This window comes from Stigmatopora nigra, chromosome 9 (genome assembly GCF_051989575.1).
Source record: "Stigmatopora nigra isolate UIUO_SnigA chromosome 9, RoL_Snig_1.1, whole genome shotgun sequence".
Classification (NCBI taxonomy): Eukaryota; Metazoa; Chordata; class Actinopteri; order Syngnathiformes; family Syngnathidae; genus Stigmatopora; species Stigmatopora nigra.
This window is the reverse complement of record NC_135516.1, coordinates 10,133,752-10,159,348: the sequence shown is the minus strand read 5'-3', so window position 1 is coordinate 10,159,348 and position 25,597 is coordinate 10,133,752. Positions and strand designations below refer to the sequence as shown.

At 39.1% G+C, this 25,597-nt stretch overlaps 5 protein-coding genes and 2 long non-coding RNA genes across 7 annotated transcripts; 2 read left to right on the top strand and 5 right to left on the bottom strand.

The window, feature by feature from the left end:
• Positions 1 to 245: 245 nt before the first annotated feature.
• ctxn1 (cortexin 1) lies at positions 246 to 3,204 on the bottom strand. Its single transcript, XM_077724485.1, has 2 exons — positions 2,972 to 3,204; positions 246 to 1,602 (listed from the first exon to the last, which is right to left on the bottom strand). Exon 2 carries the CDS (start codon positions 1,480 to 1,482, stop codon positions 1,204 to 1,206), a length of 279 nt encoding a protein of 92 aa, XP_077580611.1. The 5' UTR covers positions 1,483 to 1,602; positions 2,972 to 3,204; the 3' UTR covers positions 246 to 1,203.
• Positions 3,205 to 5,014: 1,810 nt separating this feature from the next.
• LOC144201565 (mitochondrial import inner membrane translocase subunit TIM44-like) lies at positions 5,015 to 9,524 on the bottom strand. The gene is made up of 13 exons (XM_077724298.1): positions 9,416 to 9,524; positions 9,059 to 9,160; positions 8,559 to 8,723; positions 8,383 to 8,463; positions 8,100 to 8,249; positions 7,389 to 7,522; positions 7,179 to 7,264; positions 6,852 to 6,944; positions 6,630 to 6,754; positions 6,507 to 6,557; positions 6,279 to 6,368; positions 5,929 to 6,039; positions 5,015 to 5,837 (listed from the first exon to the last, which is right to left on the bottom strand). Exons 1-13 carry the CDS (start codon positions 9,443 to 9,445, stop codon positions 5,718 to 5,720), a joined length of 1,338 nt encoding a protein of 445 aa, XP_077580424.1. The 5' UTR covers positions 9,446 to 9,524; the 3' UTR covers positions 5,015 to 5,717.
• Positions 9,525 to 10,365: 841 nt separating this feature from the next.
• Positions 10,366 to 14,427, top strand: LOC144201414 (ras-related protein Rab-11B). The gene is made up of 5 exons (XM_077724023.1): positions 10,366 to 10,591; positions 12,889 to 13,084; positions 13,162 to 13,355; positions 13,717 to 13,797; positions 13,889 to 14,427. Exons 1-5 carry the CDS (start codon positions 10,552 to 10,554, stop codon positions 14,032 to 14,034), a joined length of 657 nt encoding a protein of 218 aa, XP_077580149.1. The 5' UTR covers positions 10,366 to 10,551; the 3' UTR covers positions 14,035 to 14,427.
• Positions 14,428 to 15,869: 1,442 nt separating this feature from the next.
• On the bottom strand, positions 15,870 to 19,443 carry LOC144201411 (E3 ubiquitin-protein ligase MARCHF2-like). The gene is made up of 5 exons (XM_077724021.1): positions 18,987 to 19,443; positions 18,085 to 18,276; positions 17,809 to 18,004; positions 17,348 to 17,557; positions 15,870 to 16,897 (listed from the first exon to the last, which is right to left on the bottom strand). The coding sequence occupies exons 2-5, from the start codon at positions 18,270 to 18,272 to the stop codon at positions 16,742 to 16,744; spliced, it is 750 nt and encodes a 249-aa protein (XP_077580147.1). The 5' UTR covers positions 18,273 to 18,276; positions 18,987 to 19,443; the 3' UTR covers positions 15,870 to 16,741.
• A 523-nt stretch (positions 19,444 to 19,966) lies between these two features.
• On the top strand, positions 19,967 to 22,087 carry sf3a2 (splicing factor 3a, subunit 2). The gene is made up of 8 exons (XM_077724020.1): positions 19,967 to 20,134; positions 20,579 to 20,856; positions 20,935 to 20,981; positions 21,046 to 21,155; positions 21,263 to 21,312; positions 21,391 to 21,531; positions 21,593 to 21,661; positions 21,732 to 22,087. The coding sequence occupies exons 2-8, from the start codon at positions 20,659 to 20,661 to the stop codon at positions 21,987 to 21,989; spliced, it is 873 nt and encodes a 290-aa protein (XP_077580146.1). The 5' UTR covers positions 19,967 to 20,134; positions 20,579 to 20,658; the 3' UTR covers positions 21,990 to 22,087.
• Positions 21,989 to 23,397, bottom strand: LOC144201416 (uncharacterized). Its single transcript, XR_013327339.1, has 4 exons — positions 23,259 to 23,397; positions 23,046 to 23,180; positions 22,875 to 22,972; positions 21,989 to 22,672 (listed from the first exon to the last, which is right to left on the bottom strand). It is a non-coding gene; the product is annotated as an uncharacterized LOC144201416 (long non-coding RNA).
• Positions 23,398 to 23,408: 11 nt separating this feature from the next.
• LOC144201417 (uncharacterized) lies at positions 23,409 to 24,431 on the bottom strand. Its single transcript, XR_013327340.1, has 3 exons — positions 24,309 to 24,431; positions 23,825 to 23,925; positions 23,409 to 23,438 (listed from the first exon to the last, which is right to left on the bottom strand). It is a non-coding gene; the product is annotated as an uncharacterized LOC144201417 (long non-coding RNA).
• Between the last annotated feature and the right edge of the window lie 1,166 nt (positions 24,432 to 25,597).

Below are 25,597 nucleotides of genomic sequence, written 5' to 3'. Positions count from 1 at the left end.
CGGAAGTAAGACTAACATAAACAATAGAAGGAAGCACTCAACTGGAATTCATTGCTTTTGGTTCTGCTCCACTAATATAGTACAAATCAAAATACTCAACTTCTCATTCCATAATGCATTTCATCAATTTTTGGGGGGGTTAAAAGGCACACTTGAGACCATTGGTTCTTCTATCTGATTGTTGCCAGGAGACAAGCAGAGTGTAGATAAGATCTCAACTGTCATGCAAATGAGCACCGGCCAGGTGACTTGCTGGCTTTTTATTTGTATATGTTTGTATGTGTGTATATGCCCACACAAACAGAACATTTGCAGTACAGGAATAGTATTTCTCCTCCACCTGTAAAACAGTGCGTGATCATTTTAGTAAACACTCAAAGTACATTCTTGAACAGTTACTCGATTTAAAAGCAGCATTCTATTATAATTACATACTAAAATGGTTTATTTATTCAAGAATTTAAACTTTACATAGCTATAAATCCCTAAAAAACAGTAGTCAAGATTCCATTGCATAAGGGTTAAAGGGCAGAAAGATATTTTAGAAAACAAGTGGTATAAAGTAGCAGTGATGCCAAGACATTGTCACATCTCTACAGGCACTGTTGAACATACCCAATGTGGATAACTGTGGTTCATGCATTTAAAAAATCTAATCTTTTTGGTGGAGCAGTCTTTGGTCGGGGGAATTCCATTTGAGCATCACCTGAACAAAACAGGGTTAGAGATTACTTCAAGTAGAAACTACATTTCCCATGGGCTCCCATTGATAACAATTTTCAGGAAAATGAAACAACTGGACCAAAAATACAAATTAATTCAAATACATTGTGTTCTAACCTATTTAAATTGAAACAGTTCTCAGATATCAAATCTAAAAGTACATCTTACATGTAACTAGGCAATGTTACATACCATGAAAATACAGTGAAAAAAAACGTAAAACTTTGAACAATAAAAGTATTAAACTGACTCACATATCCAACATTATTAATTTCATTTTTTTTACACAACACTGATCACGATTTTACATGACAGCTTTCCACATTTTGATAGGATGATCTCATTATTACATGGTATTATCCTTCAAAAAAGTATTACAGTAATACCTCGATTATCGCAGTTAATGTGGACCAAACAAGGCCGCGATAATTGAAAAACCTCAAAGTACAGCAAGGTACTTGAAAGTATAAGTATGGGATTTCAAACTAGTGCATAATCAAACTGTCCTCTGTCCAGCCCCTCCTTGCGCTCGGTCCACGAAGACGCGGGCATACTTTTGTAGGGGTCCAATAGGATCCGGATGCAGCGGACCAGTAGGAAAAGCAGCAGGAGGAGAAGCAGGCCCACAAAGCACAAGGCCGTGGTCTGCTCGGGTTGTCCCACCGCCACCGGCTGGAGCACGGCGGGACCCCTGGGAAAGCTGGGCGGGGCCGGGGATGACAGGTCATAGTCCACCACCCAATAATTGGTGTAGCTCATTTTGGCTGGTTGAATGTCAATGGAGACAGTCACATCACCAAAGGGCCTTCTCCAGTATTACCGTAATTATAAAGTGAAACGAAGTTCCTTATTTTTAATAATCTGAGGTTCGGTGAGACCCTGCCGGGAAAAAACAAGGTATATATTAGTAGCAGATATGTAATACAAAAAAAATGAACACAAAAAAAAACGCAAATCTATTGGAAAGGAATGATCGTGCATGGGAAATTCTCAAAGGTTGCCAGGTTTGGAGGAAAAGTTAAAAAAATGTAAAAATGACGGGAAATTTGAAATGATGACAATTATGTGATATTCAAAGCCATTTATCAACAATATGTTAATGAGGAGGGGACTGAAAAGTCAATTTTGAACTGCAGTTTAATAAAAATGTAATGCAATTTAAAATAGGCTGATTACAAGTGTAATTATTATTATTATTATTAACATTTTCAATAACAGACTATTTTACACTGATAGATGAAACGAGTTACGATCAAAACATTCTCTGAAAAGTTGTTGAAAACAAAAGTAGCGATGGATTTTGATTAGCAGGCCGCTTCCTAAATGTGGCTTCCCCGCTGACTTGAGCTTTTTTGGCGCGCTACCAACGTTGCGTGGATGACTGGAGGCTTGGTCATGGAGGGTATTTATGTGTGTGTGTGTGTGTTAAAAAGAGAGAAAGCCTCCTGGAATAGATAGTGCTGACTGAGAAGTGCACCCCGCATCCCAGGAAATGGTTCTTCAAGGCCCATTAAAAAAGGTTACGGAGAGTGTTTCGGCACTGCAACTTTCATTTTTTTTTTGTCCTTTGACTCCACTCTGATTTATCTAGCCTGAGTTTGCCATTCTGTAGTTCAAGAGAAGCCCAGACACTGACCTATTTCGAAAGTTTTGTTTTTATATTGGCAGTAGCTTATTGCCTGCCAAGGAGGGCAATAGATGTCCAATGTGTTTAAAATGGGAGGATGGCAGCAAATGAATGTTTTTGACAAGCTCCAACTGTGACAACTCAGTGTTAGTTGAAAGATAGTTGGACAACATAATAAAAAATATTAAATAATTCATCTTGACTGGATTTTTTTAATATACTTTACAAGCTGGTGTTTGAATAGAGGTGTGTAGACTTCTGTAATCACTAGAAAATGCTAATTTCTTGTTGTTTTTAACAGATTTCTCAGTGTAGCAAATGACAAACACGAATAAATGGAATGTTTACTTATCACTGATTTATAAAGGATAAAGCTGCTCTGTTCACAACTAGTAACAACATAAGAAAAAAATAACATAAAATTGCTAATAGCAGCTATCAGATGTAAAACTACTTTTTTCCCAAATTGTGGCGCAGCATAGAACAATAAATCAATTAAAAAGAAGAAAAGTGGTTAAAATAACATTCTTGAAAGTGATAGAAAGGGTAAATATATTTTTTAGCCTCATGTCAAGTTAAAAACTTTAGTAGAATCCAATATAAGAGAGAGGAGATTCTTACCAGCGTTGAGGTCATAAAGTGATGATGGCGTTCCTGGTTCCATCATAAAGCTCTTGGTCTGCCGAGTCGGGGTTTTAAGTCTCCTCGCTTTGGAGGGAGGTGCCCAACCTCCATCTCTTCCTCTTCCCCCTCCTCTGTGCTTTCCAAGGATGGAATACTACTATTTTCCTTCCCGAGAGTAAAATGAACAGAGTGAAGCGTTTGCATTATGTAAGAGAAGTGCAGGGGGCATGAAGATGGAAGGAGGTCGGTGCAGAGACCACTGGCTTAAGGACAGTAGGGGCTTTATCGGTGCCCAGTGAGGTGTCATAATCGCAAATAATACAGGGACACGATAGGTATGACTGACTTTGGGAAAAAAGAAATATAGCTTCAATTCACATGAAACTCAAGTTGATAATAATGAATAATTAGTCATTTGTTTGTTTTTTTCTATAAATTTGGATGTCGTTTCATCAGACTAAAGCTGACAGCTAACAAAAAAGCAATTTATAAATCATGTATAAATCTTGTTATTTACATTTATGTTAGGTTTACATTTCAAAAATGGACTGAAAATGTTGGACTATTACTATGAAGATTTTTGTGAATGGAGAACTACATATAGATTAGTATTTTCCTTTTTTTTACCCTACTTATTTAAAAAAATATATTTTGATGTAAGAAAAAAAATGTATTTCTTGTATATCTTTTTTTTAGGTTTCAAATATGTACGATATATATATATATATATATATATATATATATATATATATATATATATATATATATATATATATATATATATATATATATATATATATATATATATATATATATATATATATATATATATATATATATATATATATATATATATATATATATATATATATATATATATATATATATATATATATATATATATATATATATATATATATATATATAGATATATATATATTTTTTTTTTTAGTTTTATAACTCGGTCACGTCATATGACTGACACAGCTTGACTCTGGTTACATAGCAAGAAATTACATTGTTTGAAATGTGGCAGGGGGGAAAAAAAAATAAAATCAGGCCAAACAAACAAAACACCACTGCGGGCAAGAATTAATTGGCACAGTTAAAACAGGACGGGCAGTTTGCATACGTGCAAATCAACGAGCACCCCACCTGAGGCCTCCCTTGAGGTTCATTCATTTTTAATAACATTAAATAAGACACAGAAGGGTTTGGCAGCCACAAGAGAACAACCATCTTTCAAAATAATCACATTATACGAAGCAGCAAACAGCCTTAGCTAATGCTAACTCATGAATAAATGTCCAATGTCTCTGAAAATGTCCAACAAAAAAAGATTTTGTATTTATCGACTGGCAATAATAGTCCAGTCCATTTGCCTCCCCATTCAAATGGATTGGACGCCTATGCTATTCAATGGTAGCGAATGAGTTGTAAAAGTTGTTGTGCAAAAGAAGAAAACATCGACTTACATAACATGGGTAATGTTAGAATTTTATAGAGCGTCTTGGCTTTAAGAGGTATGTCAAATAGGATGGGTTTGCAAATCCTGAACATGGAGGACGAACACTATTGTGGCCAAAGAACACGTTGTATGTAATAAGTCAACACAGCATTGCCTGCAGCTTTTTTCTCTGTTGTGCTTGATCAGCCAACCTCGTTCATCAAGTCACAATACTTGGAGTTGAGGCTTGATGAACATCACCTCTGGGGCAGGAAGCGCTCGCTTCATTTTGTATTGCAGTGCTCTTACTGTTTACACTTGAAGGTGGTCTTTAAGGGCAACTTTATGTCAAATGCTTGCCATTTTAACTCTATAGATCGGGCAAAGAACTTTTTGTTGGTCTTATTTAAATGTTTTAATGCAATGAGACTATAAATTAATTCATCAAGTGGATTTGTGGACATCTATTACGCACGTCAGTATCAAAATAAGAAAAACAAGACTGTGCAATTCTACACATGGAGCGAGGTTAAAAAAAGAACACTGCTTTATCCTACTGGCATTAAAAACATACTGTTTTGGCTGAGATTTGTTCACTATTCACTTTAACTGGATGGCAAAGTTGAAAGAGTGGATATTAGTAGATTCCATACATGCTAAATAATATTTTTGTTACGGGTACGAAATCTTGAAGCTGTACATTACAAACATAAGCTTAAAAATCCAGTAATGACGACTGCAGTGACCACAGAGTAATGAACTTAAAAACGGCTTTTCCCACTTTCAAATAAATGGTGAACTCATCTACTTACGTCATCAAAATGCAAAATCAACAAGTGAACAAACACATGACATAATCCTCAATTAGTGGAGGTGCATTTGTCATATATTTCACTAATGGTCCTCTATATGTGAAAATATCACGGGCTAAAGACCCCGATATACGTCCAATCCATTTAGATGGGGAGGCGCTTATTCGAATAGATTTGGACGTCTATCGCAGTCAAACAATCCCTTTTTGTCTCATTTGGAAATAAATATATTTTGCAGTAGCTGTACCGAAGTTTATTCCTCACCTGGGTGGCGAATAATGAGTGCATCATGAGAAGTGACCTACCATGCTAGTTCTTGGGAGCAGTCATCTGTTTTTTTACAAACCTTCACATTAAGCCTCTTGATGGTGACTGCAATGGGGAAACAGTTTGCACAATTCCATCTGTGATGAAGTCCACCTTCAGCGAGTATTCCAGGCTCTGGAAAACTTCCTTTTAGTCTTTTCACTGACATCTTTCCTCCCTAAAGAGTCTGTTCAGTGCTGGATGCGGAAATGTCAAGGAGTCTCCACGCAGCGTTGGGGTTGAGCTCCTCCTGGTCGCGACACAGGGCCCAAACATACATGGTCCTCAAGACCTTCTCCTGTCACCCAAGAAAAGTCACATCGTTTTGGACACAGTTTAGCAAAATAATTCAGCATGATAAAATGAAATAAAAATAAAAATGGACTGACCGGATCTCCTTCCACAATATCTCCTTTGGGACTCCGTAAAACCATGACCACCTGGGCCTGGAAGGTTATGATTAGAACTGGACCTTGGTCCATCATCTTCCCCATTGCCAACTGGCAGCAAGCAAGAAAGCATTCCATAATGAGCAAGTGCGCATCTCATTAAAATCCTCATTATTTGGGTTTCTTATTTTAACTGCATATTTCCAATAGGACTCTTAACTAGCCTTTTTTTGCTTAATAATAATTCTCTATTTTGATATGATGTAAAGCACATTGAATTGTGTTAATATGAACAAATTTGCCATGCAACGCAATTAGTAGTGGATTTATCGTTCTGGTGCGAGACTTACATCAATGTTGTCGATATCAAGGATTTTAGACTGGAAGAGCAACCCTAAAGCTCGAGCTTGTTGGATGGGATGTGCCAGCTGACTGTATGTCTGCGGACAGAAACCAGCACATTTGTAACATAGTATTAGACAATGTTACACACAAAATATGACGGAAGGATCACGCAACCCTAACCCTATGCACACAGAGCACTCACTTTTTCACAAATCTAACCCTATTGTTCTTACCGCTTCATAGCACCAGTCTTTCAATACGTCCAGCTCTCCACGTACCATTGCCTGTAAAAAGAAGATAGAAAGTATTATATCTACATCTTAAAATCCAATCCAATGATCTAGAATAACCTTCACCTCCAGTATGTTTGGGATGATATCTTTCTCACACTGTTTGAGAAAAGAGTCTTTGTCAAATTTAGGATCGGCCTTCACGATCTCTGTCAGTACTTCGGACATCTCCGTCTTGGAGAAAAGACCCCCTGGGGAGAAGAGACACATCAAATATTAGATGACAAGACACACAAACAAAATGTTTGGTGGCTTTAATGGAAGTGAGAATTAAAAAAGGCTTCTGACCAAGGACGGTAGTGACTCGGTCAGTCACAGCTCTGGATGCTCTGACAAGGACATTGTCACTTTCATCATATTTCATCTTCATCTCAAAGAACCCTGGAAACATAGGAAGACACCACAATGAGCACATTATGGGCCTATTTTTTTGTTATTAGTATCCTAATAACACTTCAAATATTGTGTGTCGAGTGTCTACTGTCACCTGGTGCTTATAAAAAAATGACTTTATATCGAGTGTATTTTCAGATTAGCTGGATTTTTATTTATTTAATTCAAAATTAATTAGATTGGTTTTCAATTTGTGTATTGATGTATAATAATAGTACTTACTGTTGAAAACCATGTTATTGTCTTTAAAGTCCTTCCATTGCTGATACCATTTTGAGTCCTTGTGAAGAACAACACCCAAAGCTTCACTGAATTACAACAACAACAACAACAACAAAAAAGACAATTAACAGTTTCTAATGACCATTACAACGCACCACACATTATCACACAGCACTCTGGCAAACAGATTGTACCACAGTAATGACTTACTCATCAGCCTCAAATATTCTGGCGTCACCATCACTTCCCTTTGAGGAAAAATCACTTCTTTTCCTCAGCTGAGAAGGAGCTCTGTATGGACCGGCATCACCCACGTCCATTTCTTTTTTCATGGACTCAACACTCTACAAGAATAACAACAAATTCACAAAAGTTGCCACCAGTGCTTTATAGGCCTGGTGGGTCACCAGCAATAACAGAGCGAGAAAATAAAGTACAAAAATTCAATTTTCTTTTACCTCCATTTAAACATCTCAGGAAATATTAACTTCCCTTCAATTGCATCGTATTGTATTTTTACACATTATATATTTTTAAATATATTATTGCATAGTACTTCCCAAAAAAGATAAATTGGTTACCAATTTTACTATTGTAGTAACACTCATTTCCAGAGTGACTTTTTTTAAACACTCAACATTTAACCATTCTTAATTAAAGGCCTATATTGAAATTCTTGTCCACATTGTTCTGCCATATAACTAAACCATCTGCAACAACATGCAGCTTGAGTGTGATGAAAAGGTCAATTATGCAAACAGCCTCATTACAGCACTAAAGTGACAAATATTGACCTAGTTTCTTCCATCCTACAGTCAGCTGGGTAATTGCAATAACACAGCAGGATGAATGCAAACTAGCAGATGAAGAAAGAGGAAAAAAGTCATTTAACTGCTGTTTATTCCTCTATACTTTTCTCACCTGCGATATAGCCTGGAAGGCGCTGGTCTTGCCCAATCGTTCTCCTCCTTTTGAAACGGTCTCAGCGGAGTGCATGGCGCTGCGGGCCGCTTCCTCCACACTTTCCTTGATTTTTTTCCCAATGTCTGTACGAGTCACCTCTTCAATGCTCTGTGTGCAAATCAGTTCATTATTTTGGATGAGCTCAAAATGCACGGATAATCTATTTACGGGACGGAATTCTATAATAACACGATGACTCCCTACATTTAGAGACATAAACTAACATTTTGAGGTCACTCACCTCTTTCATTGTGTCTGAGAAAGAGCCGAATGTCTTTTTAAAAACTTCAGACGTTTTCGCTGTTTCAGCCTCTATAGTTTTCTAACAGAGGAAAAAAATAGAGTATAAGATAGGACTGATTTAAAACCACCCAAAAATAGATTAAATGCAGTGAAAAATAAAGTACATGATCTTACATATTTCTTCCGTGCTTGTTGGAGTGCATCAGACTCCTCCAGCCTCTTGGCCTCTTCTCTGAATTTCTTAATGTTGTCTTTCATCTCCTGATTCTTACCGAACTCCTGACGAAGATTGTCCACAAACTCTCCCAGGAAGCCTTTACGACCCGAGGCATACCGTACCTATGTAACAGAGGATTGTTATGGAATGGAAATGAGTATAATCAATACAACTGAGAGAAAAACCTCACTCATAAATAACAGTATCAATGATAAAAGATATTGTACTACTTTGTATTCAGAAAGGTTAGCAATAGGCTAGCTGCTAGATGTTAGTTGTATTATAGAATATTATAGACTGAGTTCCTGACCCATGTATTGACATTTTCATCGCCATATTGTGAGAGAATTGTTATTGTGAGCCCATTATCGCGAAACGTACTAGTAGTTACTCCAGAAGTTTGTATCCCTAGTGTGTACATATTAAATGAGAATGTAAAACTGTTGCTGTAGTTTACCTGCAGTTCTGTTGTTGGAGTCCTGTGTAACCTGTCAACATCTCCCCAAGTTAAGGATGCCCAGGGTCGGATAGGCAAGGCCAAACGATGCTTGCCGACAAGCTACAACGAAGAGAACATTTACTAACATTTCTAAACGTTGTAAATCCATTCCAATAACAAATTGACATGTGAAATAGACATGTGAATGGCTTGGAAAATACATAACTCACATAGACTTGGCCTAAATAGGTATTGACACCACGGGCTTGGGGCAACAAAGATGGACGACCAACTAAAACTAATGTATGCTGATTATAGAACATTAAGATTTTGCAAATGATAAGAATAATGAAGGACATGTATTGATGCGCTTACCATGTAACATCGAAGCAAGGAGGCAGCCATCTTGATATCCGTGAGAGGAGAAATACACGTGCCACTTTGCGGCAGCAGCTGACCAACAGCTCAGCCAATTGGAGGGAAGTATGACGTCAGAAGGGCGGGGCTAAAGTCATCACAACTTTTAAAGGGGTCACGCATTCCTTTACTGAACCTCGTCAAAATGTTTTTTAACACACCCTCAGAATTTAATAAATCAAATTGATGATGTGCTTGATGATTTCTTCATGTCTTTCAAGACTTTCACTTGATAATATCCTGTTAATGCACAATGGACTCTTCTATCAAACTCTTTGGCTCACATTTTCCACATTAATGACATTTTATAAACTGGCACGCAATTATTTCATAACCTGTAAAATGCTAAACTCTAATTCAATTTGTTGAAATCATTTATATTCTTGTTGAAGTAAATGACTTCTTTTTAAATGTATAATGCTAATAATAGTAATAATACTAATACATTGTAATGATCTTGAATTAAGTCATCATATAATCAAATTATGAATTTGCTAATCAAGTATCAAGACGTTAGATTATGTTCAGTATTCATTCATATTTTAGAGTCCAAACTTTTTGGTGGTTAATTAATTCATAATGATGATGATTATATATTATTACTACTTACAAAAAAAGGCATAGTGACCCACTCAATCATAATTGTTATCATAGCAACAATGCTGTCACAGTAATTATAAATTGAAGAAATGCAATACAATTTAAAAGGCATAAAATATCATTAAAATATCATCATCAAATAAACCAGCACTCGCAGAAAATACCCAGCCCTCCATCCCAACTAAATTGGACGCCTATCACAAAATAGGGAGTATTATGTGGTCATATTTCATCTTTCTGCCGTTGTTTGCAGGCTGCAACAGCATCGGCACGTCAATGAGTGACGCCCTCTGCTGGAAGCAATTTCCATTGCAGGGACTCCTCCCTCTGCAGAGTTGGGAGCTGCTGTGCCTTTTTCTGCCAGCCTGACTGACAGCCACCATTGGCGCATTACGCTTTGCAGTTTCGCCCAGCTTCTTTTTAAGCCATCTTCACCTCCCATTCTTCTCGCCTCATCCTCCGGGGGACACGGACTCGGAGCGCCCTCGTCTAGAATGGGGAACCGAGACGATGAATACGATTTCTTGTTCAAAGGTAAAAGGAGCGCATGCAGGGGGGAGGGGGGTTGTTGGTCATGATGATCGGGTTCATATTGAAACCGATTTTAAAAATTGTGAGTTTGTCTTTGATGGGGTGGCAAATGCTAAGTGTCCTCAATATTTGAGGGTGAGAAGATGATCTTCCAGATAAAAGGATGTCATCGCATCGTTCCTAAGATTGCAGCTATGTTTTGAGGTAGGGTGAAGCACCCTGTCTCTTTGGTTGGAGGCCTAATCAACTTTGGGGTTCTTCCTAATGAGACTGATTCTGTAGAACCTCCAAAATTTGGATTTATTTTTGCCATTCTTTTTAGTGATTGATCATACGCTGTCGAATTTGATCGCTTTTTGCAAGTTTGGAGTTTATGCACTGTTAAAATTGGGATTACGAGGGTCAACTATGATGGCAACAACAAACATAATGTGTAAACAAAAATCATTTTCTTCAGATTAAGTGTCAGCAGCTTGTAAAAAAAATAATAGACGACTGTTGATAAAGTAGAGGAATGTGATTGTTACAAAATGTAAACACAAGGACTGAAATTGGAAAAAAATGACCGCTTTGTACCGATGTGCATTGGATTCCAATTATATCGATTGATTGTTGACAATGAGTAACCCATATTATGGTGAAATATTATTAAGATATATCTGCCCAGAGGTGACTAGTATATTGAATTGATAACACATAATTGCATGCTGGTTATCAAACATTCAAGTTGATCAATATGCAAGAAGTAGCTCTGAAGCAGTTATACTGCACAGTATATCGGAAATGTATTCATTTTCTGAACTGCTTATCCTCACAAGGGTCGCTGGGGGTGTTGTAGGTGATCCCAGATAACGACAGGTTCCAGACAGGGGACACCCTGAATCTTTGGTCAGCCAATCACAGGCCTCGAGGAGACAGAAAACCATTCACGTTCCTTTTTAGAGGCAATTTATAGTGTTCAATTAGCCTAAGATGCATAGTTTGGCGATGTGGGAGGAAACTGGAGTACCCGGAGAAAACCCACACAGTGGGGTCGAACCCACTTTGATATAAAAGTTGTGGCAGGGCAGAAGGAACTGTGTTGGTGTGAGTGCGAGAGTTTCCTTTGGGTTAAATGAGCAAGTAAGGCTTATTTGTCATTTCTGATGATGATAGACATCCAATTCCTTTGAACTGGGAGGATTGGCATAGAATGATCACCGCCAGTACGCCCAGTTCAAACGCTTTAGATGGGACAAATCAACATCCTGGGGGGCCACAGGAGCCAAAAGGCTTTTTACATGTAACAAAGTCTTCTCTGTGCACTGAATAGTACATCTGCCGGAGGCGAGGGCTCCCCACTCTCCCGCTCTCTCTCCCCCCCTTTCTCTCACGTATACACAACACCCCCTCCACCCTCCCCCCATTCTCTCCATCGTCCCGAGACCCGCAGAAACAGGAAGGCCGAAGCGGTCCCAAACTGTCGATTCAGGTTTCTGCGGACGGTGTTATCGCTTTCCTGCAGGCCGCACCAGGATGGTGTCAGCAGGGAAAAAGTTACACTCCATTTCCTTTGTGTAGGAGGAGGGAAAACAATTGTGAATGTTTATTTTATGGGTTTTTTAATACCTGGAACTACTGTCTTAGGTCATTCTGAAGAAATCGAAATAGTCATTGCATTGGAATAGAAAACAATGGTTTTCTCCCACGTTAGAGAAAATGAATGAATAATTAATATCTTATATACATGAATGTAATGTAGGGCAAAATACTAATATTTTGTAAACAAGTTTGGCCTCGACGACCTAAAATCGGAAGGATTTAATGGGATTCTATTTTTTTATTGCTGTTTTATGCAAAATAATCACCTATAGAATACATACTTTTTTCTTTTGTTGTATTTACAGTAAAATACTTTCAAAGACAAAAATCCATTGAAAACGATCCCAAATTTTTCTTTAAGTTTTTATAATTAGCAAAAAGTAAAGAAAATACAAATATTCCCCAAGAAGAGGCTAAATAAACAATTTTAAATTAAAATATGTCTTTAAACGACTATCACAATAGTTTCTAATCAATTACATAATCAATGGTGTCCATTAGTTGATTCATTTCCTCATGAAAACAGCTTTGTTATGATTTATATTTGCATAATCTTTCATATTCCATTTCACATCATATTTTGATTGAACATTTGTAGAAATGGATTGGACGTCAACCAGCAATCAACTGTCATTTCTTTTTTAAGCGCCACATGATGGACGTCCATCATAGTCAATGGACTTGCTGTTTGACCTTTTTGACCTTTCTCTCATCTGCAGTGGTGTTAATTGGCGACTCAGGCGTGGGTAAGAGCAACCTGCTCTCCCGATTTACCCGAAACGAGTTCAACCTGGAGAGCAAAAGCACCATCGGCGTGGAGTTTGCCACGCGCAGCATTCAAGTGGACGGCAAGACAATAAAAGCTCAGATCTGGGACACCGCCGGACAGGAACGCTACAGAGCCATCACCTCGGCGTAAGTACCCAGAACAAAACAACCCCCAAAAAAATCATCTACCACTCATCCTGACCCACTTATCACTTCCTCGGCAGATACTACAGAGGGGCGGTAGGCGCACTCCTGGTGTACGACATCGCCAAACACTTGACCTACGAGAACGTGGAACGCTGGCTGAAGGAGTTGAGGGACCACGCCGACAACAACATTGTCATCATGCTAGTGGGCAATAAGAGCGACCTTCGCCATTTGAGGGCCGTGCCCACCGACGAGGCCCGTGCCTTCTCAGGTGAGCCTCAAAGATTGCCAGAAGTAAAGCTTTCGGGGAACTGGAGACATTTTTTTAGCCATCCCAATTGAAAAAGCAGTTAAATTTTGTCATGTAAGTGCACAAAAACTATTTTCATTATTAATTTAGGGCGTAGAAATGAAAAAAATCCAACTGCATTCAGTCCATGAAGTGATTTTTGACAAGTACATTAAAATACAAACACCAGCAAATAAATTCAACTGTATCCAAAGACCACTGAATAAAAAATACTATGAATGTTAGCTCAGCTTGTGGAAGAAAATATGACTAACCGACCTTACTTTACATTATTAGCTCCTTACAATGCATTATTTTTTTTTGTATTTTTTTTTATCAACAGAGAAAAACAACCTATCATTCATAGAAACTTCAGCCTTGGACTCAACAAATGTGGAAGAGGCCTTCAAGAATATCCTTACAGGTATGTTATATATGCATAACTACCCCTTGGTTGAGCGCCCCCTAGCGGTTAAAATTGATTAGACACTAATTGTAATCGTTTTCCTCTTTAGAAATCTACCGCATCGTGTCACAGAAGCAGATCGCAGAACGCTCGGCCCACGACGAATCGCCCGGGAATAACGTGGTGGACATCAGCGTGCCCCCGACGACGGACGGCCAGAGGGGGGGCAAGCTGCAGTGCTGTCAGAACCTGTAAGGGCGGCCTTAATTGGACTGACCTTCCGAATCCAGTGCTGGCATGCTTCCGTCGTCTTCCGATGTGGTCGGGAATGGGCCTTATTTACTGTAGATCCAGGGAAGCGCTTGGCCTATCCCGCAGAAGGAATTGATTTTTAAGGTGTAATCTGACCCACTTTGCGCCTGCTAGAAGTACATTGGAGTGCAAAAACTGGACTGCTGCTACCACACAAGATGGAAGTTCAGCGTTTTGAGTTTTTGCATTCCACTTCTACTTGTTGTCATCTCAAAAGTAGTCATGTCGCTGCTGATGCTTTCTTCCTGTAAAATATATTGCTTTCCTTTTTATTTTGATAGCGTGTCCGCTCACATACATTATATTAATGCCATGATAATAAATTTTACAATGTTATGGGGCTGAAGCTTGTTTTTAAATCTGCTAAAGTGGTAGAAAAATTGATCTATAGATTTCTTACCTTATTTATGATGGTGATAAATCACTTCTGATGATATTTAGCATTGTTGAAACTAGAAATTGCAGACATGATTAATCAACCACTATTTGATTGTCAAGTTAATTCTTTGGACGTCAATGGCAACCTTGAGTAGGAAAACAAGACAAGAGCCGCAGTCAAGCAGTTAGGAAAGAGTCTGGGAGTCCCTCAAGTTTTATTGCACAATAAACCAACTTTCCAGGGATGCACCAAGAAATAAGGTGAAACCAAATATTTCATTTTTGTTGTATTACTGCAGCCTCAAAATTCATATTACTGTTTTTTTTTTCCACAGAATACCTGGAAGCACAACAGTTTTTCTATAATTTAATTAAAACTGAACTTTGAAATAGAAAATGTCTAGTTATTAGCTCAATTAAATGAGGAGTGCTTTAAAATGAAGCAAAATTGCCTTTTTAATTATTTTTTTTTAAATCACCGCAGTATGAATGTTTTCCACATATTTGTGTACCGCCTGGCATAGCAAAATAAGATAAAAGGTTTTAACAGGTTTCAATAAATACGGCATGTTTTCAGAGTTCCACTATCAAAGTAATAGAAATTTCAAAGTGTACAAAAATTGCCTCTTTTAGACACAGGATTATGTTTTATAAGCCTAGTGGGCCGCCAGGCTTCTCTCAAAGATGCTAGAATTCCATACTTATTTGAAAAGTTGGGGTAAAATTAATAGAATGCATTCAATTCATTATTTTTTTGGCTAGAACATGAAGTAAAATGTTCCTCAGTATGGACTTAGTCCTTCTATCATGCTACTTGCTAAAGGTAAACAAATTGTTGTTAAGTTTTTTTTCCTTTTTGGAAGTCCAAAAAACATCCACCCAACTTCAAATCGCAATTTCTCAGAGAAAAAAATACTTGATGTCTTTGGAAAGTTCAGATTGTTGTCGACATGATTATATAAAAAAATGTCCAATTATTAATCATTTTGCTGTGCCAGGTCACATTTACTAAATATGTTCAGTTCGCATCCCATACTTGCTTCGACCAATTGTTGTAAACCAGTTTCCCTCCTTGACAAGAATCTTCACAAATACTCATTTAAACGCCCACATTGGAGAAATTGGACAGTAAAAAGGTTAAAAGCATAAAAAGCCATTTGAAAATATAAATGTAACTTGCTTACACATCTCACTGCACTGTCTGGCCATGAAAGCTTGTAAATGTGCAAAATAAAATGCAGTGATGGGAGCTTTATAACAAGTGATCAGATTAGTATTAGTTATAAATGAAAAATAAAAACATAAAAATATGATTAGAGGTGATTGTGATCACAATTTGGTACAAAACATCTAAAGGTGAGGATTACCACACAAATGAAAATGAAGTGTTTCAAGAGAAAAGTTGCAAAAAAAAAAAAAAAAATGGATGCCACACGGCACCCAAACGCAACAGATGGTGCTAATTCTCTCTCAAAAACCAGACGTACTATTTTCACATCTTACACTTGCAAGAATGTTACGCTCAGTCTTCTTTTAACGTTTACCAATTGGCAACATTCAAATGGTAAAAGCATTACCGTCCCAGTTTTTTTCTTCTTTTAAATACAGAGCAAGAATAAACCACATACTCGAACGCAATGGTTCAGTTATGGGAATAAAAATACAATTCGAGAGAGGCGAATCACTCCTTCTGCAAGTGTGTGTGTAAATAGAGGGCATAGATTAATCCACTAATAGTTTAAAAGTCTGGAGACTGAAATATTAATAATCCCAGTGGTGGTTGCCTCTCCTTTGAAAACGGCTAAATACATTGTGAAGGTGCGAGTGGGGGAATTATAGGTAGTGAATGTTCATATTATATTGTTGTAGCATGCTGTCAGTTATATCCTGCTACATTAGCTTGTGTCTTTAGTATTTCATACCTTTGTCAGATTTAAGGCCGGGCTGGTTAAGTCCATCTTGTTTTTTGTCTCAGCACCAGCGGTCCAGATAAGATGTCCTCCAATCCATTGTGACTCTGGAACGAGTTCATGCCAAAAACCATATTTGTGGGCGTCAATACTGTAGTACTTCAAATCAAGTGCTTCAATACAAATATGAAATTGGGGAGTAAGTAAGTAGTCCTCCCCCCATCAGAATGTTCCATATGAAGTGCAAAGGTTCGTTAATGATTTTTTTGTGTTGGATTTTTTTGTTGTTTTTGTCTTTTTTGTTGTTGCAAGTGCTAAGGCCGGCTCCTTATTAAATATTCCCTTCGTGGCCCGAGCCGCACTCATACGATGGTTTCGTCAGTCATTTTCTTTGTCGACTTGGTCGGTATGGAACTCTGGGAGGGGAGTGAGCTTTTCATGTCGGGCATGAGCAGGCGCACTTTCTGATTGGTCCTCCTCCACTCTGAGTACAGCTGGCAATGGTATCGAAAAGAGACCTGGGAGACAGAAGGGAAAAAATGTCATCACATTGGTGGTTAGCGAATGTTAAATTCCTTTTCTTTTTACAGTGACATTGCATTTTTTTTTTTAATAACATCCTCTTATCTAATATCGTCGATACATCCTCAAAATGATATCACAATATTTGAAGAAAACTATTTTTGACCATAGGGGAGCCAAAATCTAGAAAAATCTTGTAAAAAATAATTCTAAGCAGTGGATAATTGACAATGCTTGAATTGGAAACAAAAATTGGCAATGAAGTAAACCTCAGAAGTGAAACCTGCCAAAAGAGCATTAAGGAACAATTTGGTGTTCTATCTCTTGCTCAAGGATCCTTAGACAAGATGCGCAAGGACAGGAATTGAACTGACAACCGTTAGTGAAGCTAGAGATAAGATACAGAGAGAAAACCTTGGGTTTTAGACAATAGTGATTGTGCTTACCAGTGTCCAGAGAATGTAGATGGTGAAGAGGGCAATGGTGAGCGCGATGAGGCCGACTGCTTCCAATCTGCTCTTGAGCTGCAGGTGGTCCTGAGCGCCGCGCAGACACAGCCAACCAGAGATGGCCGCCAGGGGTGTGATGAGCAGAAAGCAGGCCATGTCGCACAACAGTGTCCGCTTCTCGCTGCGGGGGCCCGGGTCCCTCAGCCACTGAAGGACATACAAAACCACAAAGTCATCTCATCAACTCATTACTATCTATATATATATAAATATTATCTTTCTTATACTACTATTTTACGGGCGCTAATTTCTATCAACGAGTACTTTAATGTAATTGTCAAATTCCTACTATATTACTATTGAGTACTGTAACTTTGTATCAACAACTACTTAAATATAAATGTCAAATAAATCCCCACTATATTGCTAACCCTCTCATTGACAATTTTTAAGCTGACCTGCGTAAGGGGTTGCGGCCTCCGTTCAATGGTGAACTCTGTGTGGCAGAGCTCACAGTAGCTGGTATTGGAGGACGACAGCCATTTCTCCAAGCAGCTTTTGTGCACTTTCCCTAGCGTGCCGGTGCATTCGCACGGAGAGAGCAGGGTTTCTCCTCCGCCGCCTTCATGGCAAATGCGGCACATGCCCACATCGCTGAGGAAGCATTGTAAAAAGCAACTGCTGTTAGAATGAAATGGTACAATGGCGGGAGTGTCGTTTTCTCCTCCGCTTACCTTTGTAGGCTCACAGCTTTAACAATAGTGGAGAGTGGGCGGCCGTCTTTAGCCGTAACCTTGGCAATGTACTGGGCCTGAGCGGCGGAATCAGACTCTTCGGAATCCTTGGAGGACTCGGATTCCGCGGTCCCTGAGTAATCGCATAGAGAGCCGGGGAGGTGGCAGCACCCTGATGATGACGACATGGCTCTGCTCAGGTGGACAGGGAGGAAGATCATTAAAAAGTTCATGATAGGTAAAATGTAATCATTAAAAACTTAATTATAAGTTAAACTACATGCTTATTGTTATGATAACTTTACAGTAATGGGAGTTTAATCATTTTAAACAAAAATGTGCATAGACCAATTTACACGCACTCGGTTTGTTACTATATTAAGGAGCAATTTAACATTGATTTCTATTTTTACATTCCAATCAGGATATACCGTTTTTTTCTAATAGAGTGCCAAAAGATTCCAGCATTCCTTCTGAATGAATTTGTGTTTTGGACGGTAATATGTAAGATTTTTTTGTTAAGGCTCTATGTTGATTAAACAAAAATAATCCGTCTGCAAGAAATCTATGATTCCCCTCGCTAGTATCGACAGTTCATTTGTAATTACACTGATTCTGTTACATACATGTATACGTGTAAATACGGTATATTACATAGAGCATAGGAGTAGGCAGTGTATATATATGCGTCTGTACTTATTTTTGTAAGGTATAAAATCCCGTTTAGCTTGTTGACAGTGTGAAAATCTAACACAACACGGACGTCAGTGTCATTCACCAAAGGCTAACGTAATTTCAAGAAAACTACACCGAGCAGTCGACCAACACGCTGATATTCGTCATTTTCACCAATACAACAGACAAGTAGTGACAAGAAAATGACAAATTAAAATTCAACTCACCCTCTTTAGCCTTTCCCTTTGTCGATCGGCCTTGGTTTGTGTGTAAAAGCAAAACAGCAGACGACAGGAAGCTAACTGCTCAGCTTTAGTTGCAAAATATGACATTGACATCGAACCAAATGCGGTTATTTGGAGGTAAAACAGGAGAATCCATCACACGCTGTGACACTGCCATGGTTCGTTGAGTGTTCCCACCGGACGCTATAGATTAAAAGAACGTGTCAAGAAAAGCGTAAAGTGCCTCCAAGGATTACCAGACAAAGCTATCGTAGCTAACGAGCTAACATCGGGCAAGCCTCAACATCCTCAGCTGTGCAAGATAGTCACGTGATATCATGAAGCATTCGGGGTCGTCACTAAAGCTGGGAGATTTCAGACGTTTTTCGATGGGACCCATTCTGTTGGAGCCCCCAGTGCGTTTTTGCTTTGTTTACTTTTAAAATCAGAAACGCATTAGGTCACCCCTTGTGAGGGCAGGTGATGAAAGTGTCATGCTACTGATCACGTTTGATGAGATCACTTTTGCCCTGATGATGCCGGAATGATGTAAATGCAGCATGGGTTATAATTCAGTCTAAAAATTCTGTTTTGCCCATCTCATATGTATCACTTTTTATGCTAGTTTAGTATGTATCGTATAGTATACAGTTTGCACAATCACGTAGACATCCAATATTCTAATTATAATTAATTGTATGTATTTTTCAGTGTACAGTTCAATTCAGATTTAAAAATAATAATATAACAATAGTATTACAGCACTTATAGTCAAATGCCTTAAATAATTGTATATTCTAATGTATGGTAGTATTATTCCAAACTATTAACAGTATACTAAGTTTAGTCACATATATCAGCTTTCAATTTTAAGTTATGGGACATTGGAGTCATAACAAAAAACAAACATTTTGAAAGTTTTCCGAGTTATCAAATATCTGTACTTTTACACTTGAATACATACACGCGTGTAAATACCTAGATGCGAAAAGCGTGCGATGAGCCAACCAGGTCGCCCACCATAACTTGTCGGCCATTTTCTATCAGTGCTATTCAAGTGGCGGAAATGATGCAGAATTGCCTCGGCATGAGTAGATGTGACGTATATTACATGTGTCCTGGATAGCGATTTTCATTCCTTCTTATTGTTGGTAAGCTTGGGCACTCATAACGTATACAATTGTATTTAAGGCTTATATCACAACGGAGAGTGTATTATCTTTCGTTATTACACGACGCTTTGTTAGGATCAAGTAGTACTTAGCATTCGCTTTTTACATTTCAAAAACGCATGCTAATGCTATATTCTAGAAATGGAGTGGGCTTGTTTTGTATTCGAAAGTTTCTTTTATTGACTAAGAAATTATCTAAAGGACTAAAATGACTGTAAACTTGGTTGAGTGCATTCTAAAATGCCTCTAAATGGAGCGCCTGTTGTTTGATTAGCTTTCCGTTAATTCACTCATTGTTACAAGCATATTTCTTGATTCAATATAGAAATGAACATGGTCATATTTACAATAACATTTAAATCAGTCTAAAACTGGTCATGATCTTGTACTCATAATTTCTAATTATAACTGATCTCCCACTAGGACGAGAAGGAATCACCCTTGGATTGAGAAGGGATTTTCCTGAGAAGCTTCTGTGAGTTTGACCCAATTCTCCGGCAAAAATGGATTTCCAACATCGCGCTGGAGGAAAGACGGGCAGCGGAGGGGTGGCGTCCTCCTCGGAGAGTAATCGCGACAGACGAGAGCGTTTACGCCAGCTGGCCTTGGAGACCATTGACATCAATAAAGACCCCTACTTCATGAAGAATCATTTAGGCTCATATGAATGCAAACTTTGCCTGACACTTCACAACAACGAGGTAACAAATGAACCACATTACGTGTGCATTATTTACGCCTGGTATACGAGTTTAATCATGTGTTGTTGGTCCTTACAGGGCAGCTATTTAGCCCACACGCAAGGGAAGAAACATCAGACCAATCTGTAAGTTGGACAACTTGTTTTTGTTCGGCCTGGAGTTAAAACGAGGGATTTTGTTTGTTTTCAGAGCGAGGAGAGCTGCTAAAGAAGCCAAAGAAGCGCCTGCCCAACCTGCTCCAGCTAAAGTCAAGGTTGAGGTCAAGAAGTTTGTCAAAATTGGGCGCCCTGGCTATAAAGGTAGATTGTTGCAGTGTTTTAATAATTATATTAAAGTATAGTTATTAATGAACCTATCAGGAACGTTCCTCATTAATTTCTTATTCTGATTTGTCTTTTTATGTCAGTAACCAAGCAGAGAGATCCAGAGTCTGGCCAGCAGTCTTTACTTTTCCAGGTTGGTGTGCATTGAAATCAAAATTATAATTCAAGAAAGACATCAAGAATATTCAAGAAGTTTTTCTTTGCTATTTAGATTGATTACCCCGAAGTCGCAGAAGGTATCGGGCCCAGGCATCGCTTCATGTCGGCGTACGAACAGCGCATCGAACCTCCGGATCGCCGTTGGCAGTACCTCCTGCTTGCCGCGGAACCTTATGAAACCATTGCATTTAAGGTGACTATTCACAAATATTCATAATCATTTTCCACAACATAATGTAAACTTTTTTTAAAAGGTTCCCAGCAGAGAAATAGATAAAGCAGAGAGTCGCTTCTGGACTCACTGGAACCGAGAAACAAAACAGGTACTCGATGAGAAAATGAAATTTTAATCGTTGAGAAGAACCATGGACTAAATTTCTCGTGTTTTCTCAGTTCTTCCTGCAATTCCACTTCAAAATGGAAAAAGCTCTTCTCCCCGCCACGGGTCCCCCACCCCCAGTCGTTACGAAGCGCCCTCCCCCACTCATGAGTGCGCCGCGACCACAGAACGATTCTGTTCCCCCGCCTCCAGGTGGCATGATCCTCCCTCCCGGCGCCCCCGGTGCTCCTCAGATGCCTCCTCAGATACCCATGCCACCAATGCCAATGAGGCCGCCGCCCCCTGAGGGCATTTCTGTTGCTAATAATTAATTGTGTCCCAGCTGGTTGTTTTTCCCCATGCTTGTGTTACACATTTAAAGGCAAATTCATTTTTAAAGTTTTACAATTAAACATTCTTGGGAACAAAACTGTCGTTGTTTGTTTTGTGGTCAAATGTCAGAAAATGGATGACATTTTGGGATAATCATGTCAAAGGTCATATAGGTCAGAAAAGCAGTGCCCATACTACCAAACATGGCGAGACTTTGAATTTGGTTGCTTAGACTGAATTCCGCTCTTTCCATCTAATGCTAACTTTCATTGACAACAATAGATGTCCAATCCAACAAATGTTTCAATGAAACCAATTAATTTATTCACATTTTTAACCTGTAGATGCTAACATTTTTTGCTACCTACAAGAAAAAATGTTCACCTATTCATTAATCTCCACCATTGTTAGGTCCCACTTCTACGTTCTCCACTTTTGGTTCCTCACGTATTTCCTTCTCTTTCCCACCTTTAGTTTCTTCAACTTTCTTGGCTCTCCTAGACTTTAAAGTCCCCTCTTTCTGCTTCATGAGTTTTTTGTCAGGCACTGGTTTATTTCGGAGACTCCTAGATCTTTCCGTCGTCCCTTTCTTCGTCTTCTTTCCATCGTTTTCGTCCTCTTCGTCATCATCATCCAGGTCTGGCAGCCACCACCACAAAATTTCCCAAAGGGAGTTTTCAACCTATAAAACAATGAAAGTGTATTTTAACATTACATAATACAAACAAAGTGGTACTACATTATTACAAGGATTACCCCATTAAGTCAGATAATGACACCCCTACCACAAAAATAATGAATTTTGCGCACATATATTTAAATATGGTTTATTATTAATGCAATTAGTTAATTAGTGCGTCTGATGGTGTTTTTTTTTATTTTACCTGCGGCGGTTTTCCTCGGTGCCGTAATGTAGTCGGATGCCTCACAGCCAATTCGACTTCTTCCTCCTCGTCCACCGTCCCTCGACTGCGTAGCGTCTCTGGTCCGCCCCAAAAGACAAAAGTGTCTCAGAACTGCAAGTTTAAGCTCAGTTTTCCATTAGCTGTTCTTACCATGAAGTCTCTGGCACCCCGAAGTGAGCACCAGGATGGTGATGGCCACAAACAAACAGCGATTGAGGGTGACGTTCTCCCATGGTGTCTCGATTTGACTCAGATTCTGCAAGGATGGGGTTTTGTGCACGGGAACTGCGGGAAAAAGACGGATCAGTCGCCTTGGTTTGTTTAAACGAGGGCAATTTGTGTGGAAATATGAAAGAGACTGACTTTTTTTGGGAGCACATGGCACGGCGGGTATAATCTGTGGGAGTACTTTTGGTGGCCGTAGAATTGCAGACAAATCCTATAACAGATTTGATATGGATACATACCATAATAATATAATATAACATTTACGGATGGATGTTTATGTACTAACCTCTGTGACTTTCCTGGTTGTGTACATTTCTGCAATGAAAGATAAAATCAATTAACACATTGCCTGCCATTAGTATTGACATTCACAATTGAAACCAGCTATAAATAAACATTGTCAATTACATTATAATTTTCTTAATACTTTTTGATTTTCCAGCCTGCTTTTACATCTACTCTCTTCTTTTCTGGGCTCGGTCACACAATTTAGTGCAGGATTTAGGTTAATTATTCCTGTCGGGATAGCAGAATGATTCACACAGTCGTTCTCTGAGACAACTCAGTCTCCATGTTGAATTGGACAGAGGATCATGTTTCAGTGGCTTGTTCAGATATTTTTAGTTATGATTGCAATACATAATACTGTCTGTATACGTGCGCTAGACATCATTCCCCAGATTTTCTTTCCGTGTCACCACCTGGACGTCGGATCTGTCGAACGGGTTTTTGCGGAGGTGGATCTTCACTGGCAGGCCCAAATTCATCTTCAAATGTCTCGTAGCTTTCCTCCATGTCTTTCCTATCCAAAACAAGGCTAAGCGGATTGAGCATATCAACATGAAAGACGGATTAAAAAGACATTTCACCTTGGGGATCGTTGTTTTTTTGTTTTTGGACAGCTGTTCAATTTTCGCACTATTTTTTTCCAAGTCAAAGTACTAATGAAGCATAAAAAATGGCATAAAATACATGAATGACCTTCACATTTCTATTAAAATATGGTGTGGAGCTAATGACATTTCATGGCGGTGAGTTAATGTCCTAGCACTCCTATAAATAGATGTGAGGAAAATTTACCACTCAGAGACCAATCGATCCACACACAAAAAAAATGAAAACGAACAGGGAGCATCATGCTAAAATCATGGTTAACCTTTGACCCGCCAGTCACCAAGTACTTACCCAAGTGGACATTTGCGTCTCCTTTGTCCCGGAGTTGTCTTTCCTCGGCAGGGGCGAGCGGCGTAATGGTCTGACAGCCACAAACAGGTGGAAGAGATTACAACAACAACAAAAAACAAAAAGACACAACGGGTCAAGTCGGAGGCCGCGTTGACATCAGCGTGGGCTGCCAGGATCGGCCAATCGCGGGGCTGCGCTAGGTTTGGTGGGGGTTGTGGGGCATGCGTTTGGTCAACACATATCCATCCGTCAGTACGCTTCTTTTAAAGGAGGGAAGCATGAATGCGGAAATGTACATGGGTTGCCAATCACGGAAATAGGCGTCCAATCTATTTGAACTGGGAGACATTGGGCCTCTAGAGTTGAAATGGACAGCTCTGGCCGTCAATGGCATGGCAATGTGATTATTCACTGTCAGGCCCTCTTTTGAATGAATGAATGAATGAATGAGGATGTTGTTCTTTAATTCACCGACAGAGAGCAATGTTGTACTTGCAAACTATACTGAGACAAACATTTAGAGACATTCCTAAATTGGAGGGCATTTTTATTTCCAAATATTTCAAAACATAACTTTAGTTGTATGATTTTTTGCTACCCATTCACAACTAAATCATCCGGGCCGCCACTTTGACACACGTGGGTTCGATCCCAGGTTGGTCCTCAGTGTGTGGAGTTTGCATGTTCTCTCCGGGCTTGAGTGGGTTTTCTTTGGGTACTCCGGTTTCCTCCCACATTCCAAAAAAGATGTATGCTAAGCTAGCTGGTTGCTCCTAGGTATGAATGTGAGTGGGAAAATTATTGTCCCTCTCCTGGCTGATGCCCATAGTTAGCTGGGATAGGCTCCAGCACCCCCATTTTGAAGATAAGCGGTTCAGAATTTGAAAAAGAATTGTAAAAGTCATTCATTTTGTCACTTTGAGCCAGGAACTTGAACATTGGAGGCCGCCGATAAGAGGCTTTAAGAGGCAAAAAGGAAGTGGATGCAATTTCAAATTCTTATTGACGGTGACACGCTGCTTGATTTTGGTGCTTTTCTTTTCTTTCCACTGATATTTGCCTTCCTTCTGGTCCTGTGTCGTCGTGTTTGTGTGTGCGAGAAGCCTTTCAGCCAGCCCCTGCTTGTCGACTGATTGAAGATAATTACAGCAATTTGAGTGTAGCGCTCACAGCTTGGCCTTTCTAGGAGCACTTTCCGATGGAGAACACGCCAAGCTGAAAGTCGTTGGCTCGCCCTATGGATCCACTGAAAATGGCATTTTAGGCCGCGTATTCAAACTGGAATGTGT

Bases quoted from the DNA above. Each gene is read 5' to 3' on its own strand.
- ctxn1 (XM_077724485.1), bottom strand. From the start codon at position 1,482: ATGAGCTACACCAATTATTGGGTGGTGGACTATGACCTGTCATCCCCG.
- LOC144201565 (XM_077724298.1), bottom strand. From the start codon at position 9,445: ATGGCTGCCTCCTTGCTTCGATGTTACATG. The intron at 8,724-9,058 runs GTAAACTACAGC...TCTGTTACATAG, and splicing joins CTCCAACAACAGAACTGCAG to GTACGGTATGCCTCGGGTCG. The intron at 6,040-6,278 runs GTAAGTCTCGCA...GCTTGCTGCCAG, and splicing joins TTGATATCGACAACATTGAT to TTGGCAATGGGGAAGATGAT.
- LOC144201414 (XM_077724023.1), top strand. From the start codon at position 10,552: ATGGGGAACCGAGACGATGAATACGATTTCTTGTTCAAAG. The intron at 13,085-13,161 runs GTAAGTACCCAG...CTTCCTCGGCAG, and splicing joins TACAGAGCCATCACCTCGGC to ATACTACAGAGGGGCGGTAG. The intron at 13,798-13,888 runs GTATGTTATATA...TTTCCTCTTTAG, and splicing joins CTTCAAGAATATCCTTACAG to AAATCTACCGCATCGTGTCA.
- LOC144201411 (XM_077724021.1), bottom strand. From the start codon at position 18,272: ATGTCGTCATCATCAGGGTGCTGCCACCTCCCCGGCTCTCTATGCGAT. The intron at 18,005-18,084 runs GTAAGCGGAGGA...ATGCTTCCTCAG, and splicing joins AAAGCTGTGAGCCTACAAAG to CGATGTGGGCATGTGCCGCA. The intron at 16,898-17,347 runs GTAAGCACAATC...TCTGTCTCCCAG, and splicing joins TCTACATTCTCTGGACACTG to GTCTCTTTTCGATACCATTG.
- sf3a2 (XM_077724020.1), top strand. From the start codon at position 20,659: ATGGATTTCCAACATCGCGCTGGAGGAAAGACGGGCAGCGGAGGGGTG. The intron at 21,313-21,390 runs GTTGGTGTGCAT...TTTGCTATTTAG, and splicing joins AGCAGTCTTTACTTTTCCAG to ATTGATTACCCCGAAGTCGC. The intron at 21,532-21,592 runs GTGACTATTCAC...TTTTTTTAAAAG, and splicing joins ATGAAACCATTGCATTTAAG to GTTCCCAGCAGAGAAATAGA.